General features: G+C 36.2%; 1 protein-coding gene across 1 annotated transcript in view; it reads right to left on the reverse strand.

Annotated features, from left to right (window-relative positions):
• The window catches only part of SLC30A8 (solute carrier family 30 member 8), a gene marked incomplete at both ends in the record, with an annotated part of 33,111 nt that extends 21,374 nt beyond the window's left edge, over positions 1-11,737 (reverse strand). Inside the window, 2 exons of the mRNA XM_084229139.1 lie at positions 363-562; positions 11,667-11,737. Coding sequence (XP_084085265.1) covers positions 363-562; positions 11,667-11,737 — 271 coding nt within the window. The remainder of the gene's footprint in view (positions 1-362; positions 563-11,666) is intronic.
• Between the last annotated feature and the right edge of the window lie 7,136 nt (positions 11,738-18,873).

The raw sequence follows: 18,873 nt of genomic DNA on the forward strand, positions 1-18,873 counted from the left end.
CAGTCCTTATATGCATAAAATAAGTAAATTTTTAAAAAGTTTCTGAAATCTATTTGATGGTATGGCCAATAGCATTCAGCATGTTGCAAAAAAAAAAAAAAAACTGTGAGAGATAAAGAGAAATAAAAAGTGTCCAACAATACTTCATGATGTCATTGGAGGTGATCACTCAAATGTGGGCTAGTGACTAATAATTTTATTTTGCTTCCCTCCATTTTCAAACTTATCTACAATGACCGTGGTTTTATTTTATTCTTACAGAAAATATTAAATCTTACTTTCAAAGAAGAACCTAAGCAATGTTTCTGTGATGATGCAAGCTTTTGTCAGTTGTTCAGTCAGAGAAGTTTCTTGAGACTCACCCACGACCTCCGCGACCATGAACACGAAGCACACCGCTGAGGCTGCGCAGAGCTTCCACTTGGCGCGGTTTTGCTCGTTGGCCCTCTTCTCCGTGGCCTTGGAGTCGCGATGGCAGTGATAGATGGCTCCTGACTCCAGCTCCTCTGGCAACTCTCCAGGACATTGATCTTTACTGGAGGGTTTCTGCTGGAGTTCTACACTACAGATGAGTTTGACAGAAGCAAGAAGTGAACCTGGCTGCAAACACACACCGCAGTGGCAGCCCTACCCATTCTAGAAACCACTATTGGGACGTTTGCTAACTAGCTAGGAAGTTATTATTCACAGCTCCTTCCACAAGAAATAACAAGAGTAAGGAACAAGCATGAAATTTCTTTCTGGATTCTCAGCTCCCCAAAGTTTTGCTTGTATTCAGTCAAGTTCTTATTCAGCCTATAGTACCAGTGACTGGAGAGCTATCAAAGAAAAAGGGAGAGGAGACACATTCACTTTCCTTCCCTAATGTTTCACTTAGAAAAGATTTTGGACAAATCTTTTTGTGCTACAGATTAAAAGGGGAGGGGAGTGTTAGATATGTTTATATGTGCCAGTCTGGTTACTTCTTATTGCACACAACATTATTAATAGATCATAGTGCTTTTCCTTGCTAAGTCAGTACAGACCCACAGAAATCTTCCTAGCACAGCTTTGCAGATTATCTCTAGCAATCATGCAAAATTATGAGTTGAAACTTATACTTCCTAGAGCAGAGCGTGAAGATCAGTTCTGCTGAAATACAAAGGATTATAGAGAAAGATTTATAAGATTATGGAATGTCACAGGTAGAAAGATTATAGATAACATTTAGTCCAGCCTCATAGTTTCTCAGCTGAAGTAGTCAAAAGTCCCAGTGATAAGTTATTCCCTGAGGTCAAATAGCTAAAAAAATAACCCAGCTGGGATGTCAAACCTAAAGGTTTTTCCTTTATGTGAGTACTGTCTCCCTGCCTGAACATCAGTCAGTATACCCAACACCACGCTTTCCTGATGCAAATGTCAAAGCCCACAATCCTGAACTAATCAGATTTTTTATTTTTAAATAAGCAGTAAAGAAGGCATTAATTAGATTCTTAGAATTAGGTACTTTGCACTCATGGCTTTGAAAGGTATAAAATGAAATGAATTAGCTTTCACCAGAAGAGTTATTTCATCTGTCTCATCAGCAGCCAGAATGAAAGATGGATGGCTTTGGCTTACATGATGATTATTAATATGACTCTAATTATCATTATCTTTGGGTTTTCTGAATAAAATAACATATTCCTTATAGAAAACCTAGCATTACAGAAAAGTATAAAAAAGGAGAAAACCACTTGTAAACTTACCTGCCGTGACATCTTTCATTGATATTTTATTGTCTCATTTCACAACATAAGGATACCAGTTAGAATTTGGGCGGGGGTCTTTCTATTGCAAATAAAAAAAAAAAAACTCATGCTTGATGAATTAATAATGGAATGTTACTGGTAGGATTATTGGGCTGTCAAAAAAGCCATAATGCATTTTTGCTTGAAAAACACAGAAAAAATATGTCATGGCTCTTCTGACAACCCGATATTTGTTCTGTAACTGACAGTTTGTAGAGGTATCAGTCTTCAGGCTGATTTATCAGAGCTTCAGATCTGTTGCTTCGTGGTTCTCAGTATGCCTCAACCTCAGACTGGTTTCCTCATGGCAGTGAATTGGTTGCCTGATATAATCAGGGTTAGATATTGCTTTTTCTTAAGCAGGAAGAGAGAGTGTCTCTATACCCTCATGATAAACAAGGTTCCTTGGGGAGCACACTGATTTGGTCAGTGGGAGCTACCCTCTGTAGTCTCAGGGATATGAATGGGCTAAGTAGATTAGACCTTGTTTCAATCAGAAGATTGGCTAAACCCACCGTGCTGACTCCTAAAGTGAGGAAGACGCTACTGCATAGCTCAGAAGGGAAGGCCTGGAATGGATTGTGGCTGAAATGACAGCATCAGGACTTTACCAAAGATACAACTTTGGGAACTGAGACTTAGCTATGTAGTTTGTTAACTTTTTCTGTTTATTGAATCTCCTATTTCATTACTTTTGACATACAGGGAGCATTTATTCAACATAGTCAATACAGATATGTCAAACTTAATAAACTGATTTTCTATTACTGGACAATTCATTCTTTCCCAATTATTTGTTCATAAATACCTAAACACTGCTATGATTTATCTCCTTATAGTTAGTCTTTGTTCAATATATTATCTACTTAATATGTAGTCCTAAACGGAAAATTACTAGGTCAAAGTATATCTACATGTTTAAGAATTTTGAGGTATCTTGCCAAATTGCCTTTGGGGTATTTGTACCATGATGTTAATAAACTCAGGATTTTGAACCATTTCCAATGACCTTCTTTGTTAGAATAAGCTATTTGGCAATAAGCAAGGAGAGTAAATTTACTTTTAAATATTGCTTCTCTGTCTTGGACTCTAAGATTAACCAGTATATCTATATCTATATCCATATCTATATCTAAAGTGTATGTATACTTTATCTTAAGTGTATGTATACATATACTTTGAACTGAGGTTGCTCCTTATGGCATGGAGTCAGAAGTGCAAAAGTGGGCTTCAGAGTGTCGTGTCATGTGGAAATGTATTTATATGTGTGTGCTTCATGCAGGGAACCAAGAACCAACAGTCTTACTGGGCTCCAAGAAGAGTCCAAAAGACCTTGAAATATTGAATACATTCTCTATCTTCTCATTAGAGCAAACCTGTCTAAGTACCTCTAGATGCAGAATAAGCTTGTGATCTAAAATATAGTGTGCTTTGTAAGAAGAATTTTAAAAGGAAGGTTCTGAAAAGAAAATGCTGTGATGTATCAAAAAATGAAATATGAATTAGTTGTCAATGAATAATCACCATAGATTCCCACACATTCAAATATAGTAAAAATATTTGAAGAGTAAGAAAGTAGACCAGAGCAAAGAAATTTATTGTAGCATGAAAGAGAAAAAAGGGAAAGAAATAGGGAAATGGTAGAAAAATTAATGCCAATAGCCTTTAAGTTCATTTCTTAAAATTAGAATTAGGAAATGGAGTTTTAGTTTGTGAACTTCTTCTATTTTGTATTTTACTTCTATTTTGTATTTTATTTTTGTTAGCAGGTAGATTTCAAAACTCTCACTTCCGTGTTTGCAAAATGGAGCTGGTAATATTTTTCACCCTCTTATTTAACACATTAACTATATAAAATCACTTTGTTTTTGTAATTTCACATCATATTGCCTAACCTTGAATCATTATTGCTGTGGAATAGTAGAGATCAAATTTTAGTTCCCACCATGCATTTCCAACAATTTATGTATTCATCCATTGATTCAACAAACATATATTGCAGGTATCAGATCTGCAAATGATACCATAGTCTTTGAGACAAAAGATTTATTGCATAGAAGATTGAGACAAACAGAAAGCCTGAGGTTGTGCAGTATAATAGGCACATTATGCATGCATCACCTATGTAGTATAATAGACATATTATGAGAGAGAAAGAGAGAGAGAGAGAGAGAGAGAGAGAGAGAGAAGGTGAAGCTACTTTAAATAGAGTTGATAAGGGAAGGAACCTCTCCAGGGGTGGTATCTCAGCAACTAGTTAAAGAATAACCTGGAGCAGACTCCATGAAGAAGAAGCATCCGCAAACAGGTGTTGGTGGTACAAAAGTCCACAGACAATGTTTTGTTCCCCCACTCTGGCTCTGGTGAATTCTCTCACCCTCTGGCGCTTCTGACTATACCCAGTGCTTGTATAAATAAATAAATAAATCTTTAAAAAAAAAAAAAGTCCACAGGCAAGAAAGAGCTTGTCTGGTTCAAAACCTTTTCTGGGGGCCTCCCTGGTGGTGTAAGGGGTTAAGACATAGCCTATGAAGCTGTCAGCAGCCACTGTAGCATGAGTTCAATCCCAGGCCAGGGAGCTACCCACATGGTGCCGCAGACCTCTCCTGACTCACCTGCTGCTCCCCTCAGCAGTGTATTTTGGTCAGTCTGGCCATTCTGTTCCCCACTCTGTCTCTGGTGAATTCTCTTACCCTCCACACCTCTGGCCTGTACCCCAGTTCTTGTATGCATAAATAAATAAATATTTTTTAAAAAAAGAGCTTGTCTTGTTCAAGAGCTTGTCTTGAACAGAAAGGGAGCAACATAGGTGGCCACTTTGGCATGAATAAACTGAGAATGGAGTCAAATCAGCAGGTGGATGTCAGGTCGTGCAGAACTCTGTAGCCCATTGTAAGTCTGAAGGGGGATGTTAGAAAGTTTTGACCCAGGAAATAATGTTACGTAGTTCACATTTCTAAAATGATCACTTTGTGTTCACAAAGGCTAGAATGTAGAAGGATGGAATCAGGGTTAGAGGGAGTGGAAATAGAAATGTTTACAGACTCAAATCTAATTTCTTATCCAGGGCCAGATATCCAATTCCCCACCCTTCCCCATTTTAGAAGTTTTTATTAAGATATAATTCATGTATTAGTGCCTATCCTTCACAAACTCTTCCAAAAAATTGAGAAGGAAGGGACAATACCAAACATGTTCTATGAAGCCAATATTACACTAATACCAAAACCGAATAAGGACAACACAAAAAAGGAAAACTATAGGCCAATCTCCCTAATGAACACTGATGCAAAAATCCTCAATAAAATTTTAGCTATCAGAATCCAACAATGTATCCATAAGATAATTCACCACGACCAAGTTGGATTCATTCCAGGGGCACAAGGATGGTTTAACATCCGAAAATCAATCAACGTTATCCAACACATCAACAAAAAGAAATATAAAAAACATATGATAATATCAATAGATGCTGAGAAAGCTTTCGACAAAGTGCAACACCCATTCATGATAAAAGCCCTTGAAATTCTTGGGATACAAGGAACATACCTCAACATCATAAAGGCCATCTATGACAAGCCAACAGCCAGTATCATTCTCAATGGTGAAAAGCTGAAAGCAATTCCATTAAGATCTGGAACAAGACAAGGATGTCCACTCTCACCACTGCTTTTCAATATAATACTGGAAGTCCTAGCCAGAGCAATAAGACAAGAGAAAGACATCCAAGGAATCCAAATAGGAAAAGAAGAAGTCAAACTATCACTATTTGCAGATGATATGATAATATACATAGAGAACCCCAAAATCTCCACAGAAAAACTAATTCAACTCATCAATCAATTCAGTAAAGTGGCAGGATACAAAATCAACACGCAAAAGTCAGTAGCCTTCCTATACACAAACAATAAATCTGAAGAAGAAATCAAAAAAACCATCCCTTTTATTATCGAAACAAAAAAAATCAAATATTTGGGAATAAATCTAACAAAAGAGGTAAAGGACCTATACAAAGAAAACTATAAAACACTGTTAAAAGAAATAGAAGAAGACACAAAGAAATGGAAAGACATCCCCTGCTCATGGATTGGAAGAATAAACATTATTAAAATGGCCATCCTACCAAAAGCAATATACAGATTCAATGCTATTCCAATCAAAATCTCAATGGCATTCTTCAAAGAAATAGAACAATTATTGATGAAATTCATATGGAATCACCAAAAACCCCGAATAGCCAAAGCTCTACTGAAAAAAAAAGAAGGAAATGGAGGCATCACACTCCCAGACTTCAAACTATACTACAAAGCCATAATAATCAAAACTGCATGGTATTGGAACAAGAACAGACATACAGACCAATGGAATTGAATAGAAAATCAAGAAATAAACCCACAGATTTATGGTCAACTAATCTTTGACAAAGGAGCAAAGACTATGCATTGGAGCAAAGAAAGTTTGTTCAATAAATGGTGCTGGGAAAACTGGGTTGCTACATGCAAAAGAATGAAGCTTGACCACTACCTCACACCATACACAAAAATCAACTCAAAATGGATTAAAGAACTAGACATAAGACCTGAAACCATAAAATACATAGAAGGAAATATAGGCGAAACACTACGGGATTTGCACATCAAAGACATCTTTACAGACACATCACCCAAAGCAGTGATAGTGAAGGCAAAGATAAACAGCTGGGACTACATCAAATTAAAGAGCTTCTGCACAGCAAAAGAGACAATAACAAAAACAAAGAGAAACCCCACCAACTGGGAGAACATTTTTGCACCCAACACTAATGATAAAGGACTGATCACAAAAATCTGCAAAGAGATGATGAGACTCAGCAACAACAAAGAAAATAATCCAGTCAAAAAATGGGCAGAAGAGCTAAAAAGAAACTTCTCTGAAGAGGAAATGTAAATGGCCAACAGACATATGAAAAAATGTTCAACATCACTTGTAATCAGGGAAATGCAAATCAAAACTACCATGAGATACCATCTCACACCAGTGAGAATGGCACATATTAAAAAAACTAGCAACAACAAATGTTGGCAAGGGTGTGGAGAAAAAGGAACTCTTCTGCACTGTTGGTGGGAGTGCAAACTGGTCCAACCACTGTGGAAAGCTGTGTGGAGATTTCTGGACCTACTAAACATAGAGCTTCCATATGATCCAGCAATTCCACTCCTAGGTATTTACCCAAAGGACACAGAAACATCAATTCCAAAGAGCACCTGCACCCCTATGTTTATAGCAGCACTGTTTACAATAGCTAAGCTTTGGAAACAACCCAAATGCCCAAAAATAGATGACTGGATCAAGAAGATGTGGTACATATACACCATGGAATATTACTCAGCATTCAAAAAAGATAAACACATGCAATTTGCAGCAACATGGATGGCGCTGGAAGGGATCATGCTCAGCGAAATAAGCCAAAAAGAAAAAGAAAAATACCGGATGGTCTCACTCATAGCAGGAATCTAGAGAACTTAAATAAGGGACCAGGAAAATGAATATAAGAAAGTGAAAATCAAAATCAACAGAAAACTATGAACCAGAGACACTTTTTGGGGGTGGGGGTGGGGGCGGGAGGGGAAGGATTGGGGTCAGAATGGGGCGTTTGCAATTGTATGGGGGAATATAAAAATAAAATTTATTATTAAAAAAAATAAATAAAAATAAAAAGAATAAACAATGAAAAAAAAAGATATAATTCATGTACCACACAAATGACCCATTTGATGTGTATGATTTAATGGGTTTTTGCATATTTGCAGAGTTGTGAAACCATCATCATAATCTAATCTACAACATTACATCACCCCCAAAAGGGATCTTCTACCCATCAGCCATGAGTCCCCAATCTCCTTACATGCAACTCTACCCTAGACAATCACTGATCTACTTTTGTTTTCCACAAATGTGGCTATTCTGGACATTTCATCTAAATGAATCCTACAAGGTGTGGTTTTTGTGAATGAAATCTTTCAAATTAGTATAATGTTTTCAAATATCAGTATGCCAGTTCTTTATTGCTTTTGATTTCCAAGTAATATTTTGTTCTATCACAATGTCTTATTTATATGGTAATCACTTGATGGACATATAGGTAGTTTTCCTTTTAGGGAAAGTTATTGTGAAAAATACTGCTTGAAAAGTTTTAGACAAAGTTTTTAGACGTCTTCACTGCTATTCAGTCCCTAACAATGCAATCCCTGAGACTCTGTTTTAATATTTTGTGCAGTTGCCAGAGTGTTTTTCAAAGCATTTACTGTTTCACACAAAATGTGTAAGCGTTCCCAATTCTCTATATCCTCTGCAATGTGTGTGTGTGTGTTTATTACAATCATTCTAGTGGGTAGGAAATGGTATCTCATTGTATTTTTCATTTCATTTCCTTAATTTAATGGTTAATATGTTGAATATCCATCATGCATTTATTACACATTTGTATATTTTCTCAGAGAAATATCTATATAAATCCTTCATCCATTTTTAATTGGTTGATTTATCTTTCTATTGAGTTGTAATTGTCCTTTATATATTCTGATATACATCCACTGTCAGATAAATAATTTGCAAATATTTTTCCCAATTTAATTTCTCTCTTTTCATTATTGCAATAGTATTGTTTGCAAAACAAAAGATTTTAATTTTGGTGCTCTGTTTTTTACTTTATCATCTAAGCTGTTGGTGTCACATCAAAAAACTATGACTTAAACCACAGTCACAAAGATTTAAGCCTATGTTTTCTTTCAAAGTTTCTCTAGTTTTAGCTCTTACATTTAGGTCTATGATCCATTTTGAGTGATTTTTTTTTGGGGGGTATAGTGTGAAAAAGTTATCCAAATTCATTCTTCTACATCTAAATCTAAAATATTTAGTTGTGCTGACAACATTCATTGAAAAGATTATCTCCCTGCCACACACTAGTGAATTGTCTTATTTAATTACTCTTATTGAAAAAAATGACAATTCATATAAGGATTTATTTCTACATTCTCAATTCTTTCCCTCTGGTTTGTACAACTATCTTCATGCCAGTATTTTGCTGTCATGTAACTTTTGAAATCAGGCATTGTAAGAGCTCCAAATTTGTTCTTTGTCAAGTGTTTACCTTTTCTGGGTATTTTTTCTTTCATATGAATTGTGGGATTAGCTTGCCAACTTTTTCAAAACTGGCAGCTGGGATATTTTTTAGTAATCACATTACTTACACTACTTAAAAGCCCTACTTTAGTTTGGGGAGTATTTCCATCTTCATATTAAGCTTCTAATCCACAAACTTGGGCTATCTTTTCAATTATCTAAATCTTCTTTAACTTCAATGTTTTATAATTTTCAGTGTACAATTTTGCACTTCAGTTCTTAAATCTATTTCCAATTGTTTTATTTTTTTTCATGCATTTGTTAATGAAGTTGTTTTCTTAATTTTATTTTTAGAATTGTTCATTGTTCCTACATAGTGACACTATTGTTATTCATCTATTGTTATTGTTACCTATGAACTTAGCGAATTTGATTACTCATTTTAAAGAATTTTAGTGGATTATGTAGGAATTAGTGGATTATGTAGGATTTTTTATATACAATTTGCTATCATCTACAAACACTGAGGATTTTAGTTCTGTCTTTCCAATCTGATACCTTTTATTTGTCTTTTGTCTCTCCTGAGTGTCCAGGTTAGAACACATAATAAAATGTCTAATAGAAATGGCTACAATGGACATCTTTGTTTTGTTCCTGAATTTAGGAAAAAAATGTTTCAGACTTTTAGCTGCAAGTTTTCTATAGGTGCCCTTTATCAGGTTGAAGAAATTCCCTTCTATCCTTCATCTGGGGATTATAATGAATTTATAATATATTATAATGAATTTTCTCAAGTGCTTTTTCTGCATCTAATAACATGATCACAAATTGGTTTTTCCTTTATCTTATTAATGATGTCTATTCTTTGATTGTCACTTCAGATGTTAAATCAAGCATGTATTACTGGGATAAATCTAACTTGACTCTTGTTAAAAATTCTTTTTTATGTTGCTGTATTTTTTTCTAGGATTTTTGAATCTATATTCATAACAGATACAGTTCTATAGTTATGTTTTCCTCTGATGCCTTCTTTTGCTGTCAGTGGAATATTGGTCTCATGTTTGCTAGAAATCACCAGGGATGACATCTTGGGTTTGGATATTCTTTGTATGAAGTTTTCTGAGTACTAATTCTATCTCTTCACTTACTGCTAATTCCACTTAGATTTTCTATTTCTTCTTTATTTAGTTTGGTAGTTAGTAGATTTCTATGAATTTTTCCATTTTATTGTGTTTCTCTTTAAATTAGTTAAGAATACTTAAGAACCAGGATTAAAATAATTCTCTCCCTGGCTTATTTTTTTATTATTTGAAAAGAAAATAAAAGTGAGTTTGACAGTTTTGTTTTGTTTTTTAATCACAGAACACCATATCCACTTATGAGTTAAATGAAACCCTATAACCATAAATGTTTGGCTTTATTTGCACAAACAGAGTGCTAATGGCCTATTTTAATGAGGAGGGAAATTCTGTCATTTCAGTAACAGTGTCATAGGGTTAACAATTGCTGTCCAAAATCTCTACCTGCGTGAACATGACGCTTTGTTGCTTATAACCTTAATAAATCACATCTAATAATATTTTCTAAGAAGAAATCATCCTTTATAATGTGAAACAACAGATGTGCTAGATTCTTTATCATACATTATTTAAGCAAAGTTATAAATATCCTAAGAAAAACTTTCCTTGCCATTGCTCCAGCATTTGATGCTATCAAACACAATGTCATTTTCTTTAGAATATTAATTTGGTTTCATGAAACAAACAAAACTCTACATGTATTATTAAAATTTAAGGATTCTCTGAAATTCTGCTCCTAACATAAATTAATCTCAGACTTTCATTCATTCATCTAGATGTGTTGAGTGTGTTTCCCTTTGCTACCCAGTGGGAGTGAATTCCTCAAACACACCAAACTCTGATTCTTACAAGACTGACTTTATCAGGCAATTATCTCAGTCTGGAACTTTCCCTAACCCTACTTCCTATGTTGGATTTCCCTAAACTTGTTCAAGGTCCTTTTTTTATTTTTTTCAGTTCTGTATCACTTCTGAAAGCTTTCTCTGACTCCCTGAGAGCTAGGTTCTCTTGAAATACTCTCATTGAATGCCTTAGAATGACACACACTATTTTGTAATCCCTCTTTCTCATATGTATTCTACATTAGACTCAAAGTCTTTCAAGAAGACAAAGATCTGGGACTAGAACTGTTTTCTTCTCTACTATATATCCAGGTGTTTTCAATAAATAGCTATTACATAAGGGAATAAGAGTGAATATATTGTATATGGCACTGTGGTAAATATTAAAAGTAACCAGACTATGTGGAACATTAAACTCAACTATATTTATTACAGGTGTGCATATTTGAAAAGGCATCTTATGATGAAGAAAAGAGCATTTTAAAGAACAATATAATCACAATTTTGTCACATTGTTGACAAGCTTTAATTTTTTCTAAGTAATAAAATTTACTATCTACCTTAAGAATGGAAATAATTGAGGAAAATGTGTAAGTACATTACATTGTATATATCCATTTTCTGGAAGCAAAACTACACGTGAAAAGTATATTAATAAAATGTGTCCTTCATGTACTTAGGATAGTTAAGGAATCAAATCTACTGTAGAGAGTGCTGTATATTCTAGATATGAATTATACAAGTCAATTAACAGTTTATAAAATTTTACAAAATTCCCCCAAGTTGCAATTTAAAAGTTTCCAGCTTTAAAGCAGTAGGGAGCTTATGGAATATTCCAGACAGAAAATTGGGAAGCAGAAACGAACGTCTGTTACCTGTCCAGGGTGCAGGCATACATCTTGGTGGCTTTCTCATTCACAAGATAAGTTCTTTCAAGAAACTCCATGCTGGCCACAATAAGACCTTTTGCTGCTATTGATGCTGCTGTTTGTTTATTTGTTTGTTTGTTGCTGCTGCAGCTACTAATCAACTCACTGTCCAGTTTTGAAAGCAAAGCAACACTACAATTATCCACACATTTTTCAAAGAAAAAATAAAAAGGCTTCCTGGACTTAAAACAAGCCTCCTACATCAACATTCTGCTCAAATTATAGCCTCCTTGGAATATCATTTGGCCTCATTTTCTCACCCACAGAAACTCCTTTCCTAGGGAGACTGCAGATAGGATCATATCAAATGAAGTGTGTGTATGTGTATGTGTGTGTGTGTGTGCACACTCCCCATGCTATCTGATTCCACTGTGCTTTCTAAAAGGAAGAGGGAAGGGTTTCCTACTAATTGCTGTGGTAGAGATTTAGTCATCAGAGCACACCTGGATGAACTGCAAACAGTCACTCTTTTGTACACTAATCTCTGTTTTTTCATTCTCTTTTTTTTTAATGGGGGCCGGGGGGAGGGTTGTCTCTCTCTCTCTCTCTCTCTCTCTCTCTCTCTCTCTCTCTCAACTTAAAGGCATTTCTCCTGGGATCTAGCTCTAAGATGACCTTTCAGCAGCTGTCAGCATTTACTTCTCCTCTCATAGGACCATTTTGGGATTTCTCTACTGAAGGGAGGACATGGGTCATTAGTTGCTCTGAAGTCTGTAATCTGAAACAGTTTCTGGTGTGGCAGCTTTGAAGCCCTTTAGACAGGCAGAAGGGCAGGCTTAGATTCTAAATAAATAACAGCCTTGGATCATAAAAGAACCAGAATGATCTGTGTTCTCCCTGCCAGGATCCTCTCTGCTGAGTATAGAATGTTCACCTAAGGAAACCTTGTCATAACTCTCAGGAAAACAGTCTTCTGTGTTGTTCCCGGGAGGACTTCAGCCCTCAAACTGCTAGAATTTGATATGTATTTCACGACAAAACACTTTTTTTCCCCCAATTAATGATGGGACTACCCCTCAAGGGCAACAGCAGTCAGTGGCAGGCCTTTGCTTTGGGCCAGAGTGCCTGAAACCTATACAGATGCATACAAGGGCGAGGATCCCAGGGCAGAGGAGAGGGCATAAGCCCTTGAAATTGGAGCTCCCATTTCCTCTTCCTTCTAGTAACTTCCCAATAAGAAAAGGCAAAAGAGTGTAGTCCCAGATTAGCCCAATGGCTCTTGGGTAGTTGTCCATTCCCCAGAATGGCTTAATAACATTAATAGTCGCCAAGAAAGAAGGGGATTCAGTAGCAGTTGCAGAAGGCAGGCAGGGGAAAGTGATCACATCTGTGGTAAAGTTGTACCTTTTATTTATCCTGAGATTTCAGAACTCTCTTCTAGAACAGAAATTCTAAGGTTGCTTCATAGGGCACCACTGCCTAACCAATTGTTAACTTTACTCTGACAGATGGGAACTGAGACAATGGCTCTGGGAGGCCATTTTTTCTTTGCAAGGGAAAAACTGGGATTTAGTTTTAGCAGAATAAAACAAAGTATTTGCTTCTCTTATAATCTTGCTCTTAATGTTGCAATTTAATAGGCTCTTTTATGGAGACAAAAGTTAGGACCCATCCATGCAACACATTGTCACACCTTGCCCTGGAGCCACTGGTGAGCCATCTGGAGCACGTGAGAGAAATAGTATCAAAGTGAATAAATGTCAAAAAGTGAGGAAACTACTTAAAATCAGGCTAAAACCTAGTAAGGATAAATGCAGAGAAGATGGGAGCCATGTTAAAAAAAAAATGGAGTGTCTGTATTTCATCAGGAAACTTGAGATTCTGCACCCTGGGTTTGGTCACCAGTGTGTACACAGATGTACACACACGTTTACAGCTGCTTATGATTTGCGAGACTGGAGATACATACTAGATGGCTAATGTGAAATGTCTATGAGATAAGGAGAGTCTGAGGGTACGTGAGAAGAGCAGAGTCCAACTGATATGGAACATGCCAAGGTGGAGGGGAAAAAAGTGAAAGGGAAAAAGAAGGATTGGAGAACCCAAACAAAAAATGACAAGACAAAACCATGTTCTATCAATTTCTCCTATTTTTTTCTAATTGAACCATATCAAATTGTCATTTCTGCAGGGCCAATAGGGTAGATATATTGATTCAACTATGCTTCAAGCTAAGTATATACACCCACATACATATACACACCGATAAAATGTCGATGTGCTCTTGTATGATATATTTAAAAATAAAAAAATTGGAAGTGTATATTTTTATAATATTGGGTAATTTGGTGCTATTTTTATCAAAGGTTTGTGAGTTCATAGAGTTCTCCTTAAAGATAACGACAGAAAACAAAGCTTCTGGTGTAAAGAGGAAGCATTATGGATTGCAGCAAGTAAAATTTTGATGTTTAAAAAAAAAGTTTTGCCAAAATTAACAGGAAACTATAAATCAGAGACATTCTGCAGGGGAGGGCGAGGGAGAGGGATCAAAAGAGGGGCTGGAAGAGCACAAGGGACTACGGTGATGGGTCACCGGTGAACTAGTGGTGGGAATTCTGTGGGGACTACACCTAAGACAAGAAAGCAAACATTGTACAAAAATGAACAATGTTGTAAAATATATATAAATAAATTACATATGAAAAAGTTTTACTAAAAATTCAGCTGTAGATCAGTTGTGATCAAGAGTGTTAGGTCTTGTGAAATACTCATCTATTGATCATTTTATCCTTCTACAAGCTTGTTTTAACTGCACTATCATTCCCTCCTCCAATAGTCAGCAGAATATTTATGAAAATTTTCTCAGCCTCCCAGACTGACCTTTGATCCAGTTTAGCAAGCCCTGACCACCAAGGGCCAGGGGCCCTAGTCAGACCCCACGAGAGTCACAAAATATGTCTTCAGAAAGCAATGTGGATTTAAAAATTAAATCCCTTCTCTTGTTGACAGACGGTTTTGGTGGGCATTGTGCTACTAGTCCCAGTTTCCTAGGCAACCAACATCCAAACCATCCTGAATTACAGGTTGTCCTATCCGCCTACTCTCTATCACAAGCTTGTAGCAACTGAAGGGGCAAAATGTAATTTATAACAGTTATCTCTGGGAATAAATATTCTGTCAGCACAAGAACATCACTGACACAGCCAAAGAACTGGTTCAGCATCCCAGGGCTAGCTGTTGTCAGCAACAATTTCTTAATAGGTTTTTACAAACAGTAGCTAATATTTGAGCAAAAACAATTTACACAGGTGTCTCACACATTACTGGCATTCCATTTGCAGAAAGGATGCAGAAAACCACTGTGGACAACTAAAGTACAGAGTTTTCAAAATTTGCATTCCCCAAATGTAAACTTCTACTTCAGAAATACCCCATGTTGCAGCTATTTGCATGTCACTACTTTTAAAAAGTGAGAGAGAGATGACAATGTGCTTGTTTTAAAATAATAAATGTGGGTTTTTATCCAGTTTGGCTCTTTGTGTTTATGTTGAGGTAATGGAAAGGAGTAGTTCAATGTGTGGGCTTTCAAATTTCATAGACTGAGGTTCCATTTCTGGTTCAACCACTTCCTTAAATCTGCTACATGAACGAGGCACCTGACTTCTGTGTTTTTCGGTTTCTCATCTGTAAAATGGAAGCATTCATAAACTCTTATCTTTTTCAATTATGAGAATAAAAAAGATGTGTATCAAGGTTCTTGGCATTATCCAGCATTTAGCATGCTCTACAGAGGTCTGAGTCACTGCACTTGGTCCAAGTAGGATGTCTTGATTGTCCTGAGACACTGGCTGAGAATTAACAGAAATCTAAGAACTACTGATGAATGGAAAGATCCATCAGAGAAATACAGGTTATTGGAAAGAAACCCCAAGGATCTGATCTGCCATCAGTTGTGTGACTTTGGGCACATCCCTTATACTCTGGGTACATCCCATATACTCAACTTTATCAAGCAATAGATTTGTGCCTGCCTGACCCTCCCCACTTAGCAGCAGAGTGCCATTTCCAGTGTGTCCTGAATAAAGAGGACACAACTGCAGAAGAATTGCAAACACAACCAGTATAATCACCTACTAAAGATTCTGGGCTTGTGTATTCCCAGAGACTCTGCAGATATTATTTCTAAGTTGCATTTCCTTGCAAGGTGGTTTTATGGTTATTACTATAGTGTGACTTTTTTCCAAAGTTACCTCTAGAAACAAGACAAAGATATTGGAAAATTAATTGGATTGTATTTTAAAGAACGTTGTAACAATTTCATTTTAATCTAAACATGTATCAAACCATTTCCTAATATTTCATACTTTCTTAAAAATGGACTGAAAGTAATCTGAATTTTATTTTCTTCTTGATATATTGGGACTATATATCTCTTCCCTATTTTTGCCATGTTCATTTTTTAAAAGCAGAACTCTAGAAATGCTCCACTACAGATGCAGTTTATTGAGAAAAGACTTGATAAAATATTGATACTAAAACAATAAAAGAAATATTTTTAAGTTTGAGAGAGATAAATAAATAATACAAAAATAAAACAGCAAGTTTTGGCAGGAGGAGGGGGGAGAGATTGGAGCTCGGTGGTTAAAATGCTTATGAAGTCCATGTTTTATTGGTTAGTCTCCATGTCCCACACTTCTTTTTCCAATCACTCTGCAAGCTTAAACTTTTTAATCCTTAAATGCACCCTCTGAGTTAGATATAGCTGACTGTGTCTTAAAAAGTCCAAAGCAGTGTTCTTCTGGTTTTACATTTTTACAATTTCTTCTTTTATTCACATTGAAATCATGACGTTAAAGCTTTCGAAAAGGCATGACTTCAAGACACTGGAAAAATACAGGTAAACAAAAACATACTTTCTAACATTCCAGCTCCTTAGTCTATATGTGCACAAAACTTCACTAAAATCTAAAGCACTAAATTTCTGAATTAAAAAAGAAAAGAGAGCATTCTCTTGTTATTCTCTAGAATGCCACCATTTAATTTTCATGAGCACAGTTTACTTTCCTTTAGTGAAAGGTCTGAGGAGCCCATAATTCATCTTATGAGAAAGACTTTTCACTGTAAGTTCCCGGATGAATGCCAAGAGAGCAAAGATATAGCTCATCTTCTCTTCTGAATCTTGAAGCCTGGATTTATTTGACTTGAGGCTGACAAGACTGTCTCTCAGGAGACAGTCCAGGAGACAAGACAAAAGCTGCCTGGAAGCAAAACCCTGAAAGAGGGAGCCACTGCTTTCACATCAAACCCAGGATGTATCAGGGGAAGGCAGCTGGGTTTTCTGCTTGGAAGCACAACCAGGAGGCATTGCAACTAATTTATCTCTTCCTTTGGTATTAATGAATTTGTGCCCAATGAGTCTACATTTTTAAATGCTGCTAATCCAATTGCAGCAAATCTCACCCCCACCACCATCAGAGGATGAGTCCTTTGAATTTGTCTCCAAGGAGACAGATTGACAATGCGTTGACGCCTCCTGTTACATTTTGCAATTCTGCAAATACCCATCATGCAGGTATTGGTCAGTGAGAAGATAAAGGGAGTTTTCATCTCCTTTGTAGTCCCCTAACTCCAAAAGAGAAGAAAAATATTTATTTAATTATAACAGCAAACACATCACACACTATGGAAAACATATGATTTGGCAACAAATGCTTTTAAAGATTTATGTGTTTGGGGTAACGGTCCCTTTTATTCTTCAGAATCTAAGACTCAGATTTTTTTTCCCTGAGCCATCACTAGAATTATAATACTTCTTTCATTCACAGAATAAACTATTCATTTTCAACATTATGACCATCCAGATTAAACAACTTCAAAAAATAATATCCAAGATACAGACCACAATATCCTATTATTTATGCAACTGGAATCACTAATGTAAAACAGTATGAACAGGTCTTGACAGAATTTGAATTTTCTTGTCACAAGAATTTCCTTGTCACAAGTTAGTTCCCCCCAATCCTGTAAGTAGTCAACTCGGCTGGCCCCTGGCCGTTTTCTATTGAAGAACAGAAGTAGAAATCAATTCTGTGATTAATGTGATATCCTAATGAATATTAATTCTCTATCGCTTCTTAGAATCATCATTATTATGGATATTGCTGTCAGCAATTGAGAAATAGGTCTTTTTAATCTGCTTTCTACTATGCAGTCATTTTTCCTTAAGTTTTTACTAAAGGCTAGGCCCTCAGTTAAAGTGACATATACTGATTGGATTTGTTGTCTGCTCAAATACATCCTACCCACTTTGTTCAGATGATAAGCCTTTGAGGATTCCACTCTCATCCATGTGGTCACTAGCTAAAATACAAACTTTTTTTTTAAAGATTTATTTATTTATGCATACAAGTACTGGGGTATAGACCAGAGGTGCTGGGAGGTGAGAGGATTCACCAGAGACAAAGTAGGGCACAGAACAGGCAGATCTACTGAAATGTACTGCTGAGGGGAGCTTTGGGCGAGGCAGGAGAGGTCTGCTGTGCCATGTGGGTTGCTCCCTGGCTGGCTGGGAATTGAACTCGTGCTGCAGTGGCTGGCGATAGCTTGAGAGTTGTGTTTTTAACCCCTGCTCCATCTGGGAGCCCCTACAATGCAAACGTTTTGTTGCATAGATGGGATTATTTAATTTCTACCTCATGGCTTTAACAATGTGGTATATGTACCTGTATTAAACTCTCTTCTGATGACATTTCTCTTCAAATTTTACATATTAGACACTCCAGCCCAACCACCCATTTTAACTGATACAACCACTGAGTATCATGCTGTACACATCCCGTTGGTAAATTCAGTGGCTGAGTTGTAATTCTGTCCCTTTTACTGATTTTATTGTGTCAATAAGTAAGTTTGCTTATTTGTACCCCAATTTCTTAACCAAAAATATTTGAAGGACAGTATTGAGCGATTTCAGCAGACTCTTGTGAGTAAAAATCATCGCCTTTCTTTTTTAAAGGTGACAAAACAATTCTCAAGTATTTCATATCATCAAATATTCACATGAAAGACTGAGAAATGTTCATGGATAAAATGTACCATAATGTAAAGATCACCTAAATAAAAATTTTAACATGTTTAATTTGAAAAGTAGCATGAGTCCCTGGCAAAATGTATTTAAAATTCAAGAAGGTAGACAATAGACAATAAGTCCTCTTAC

This window comes from Talpa europaea (genome assembly GCF_964194135.1).
Source record: "Talpa europaea genome assembly, chromosome: 3".
NCBI lineage: Eukaryota > Metazoa > Chordata > Mammalia > Eulipotyphla > Talpidae > Talpa > Talpa europaea.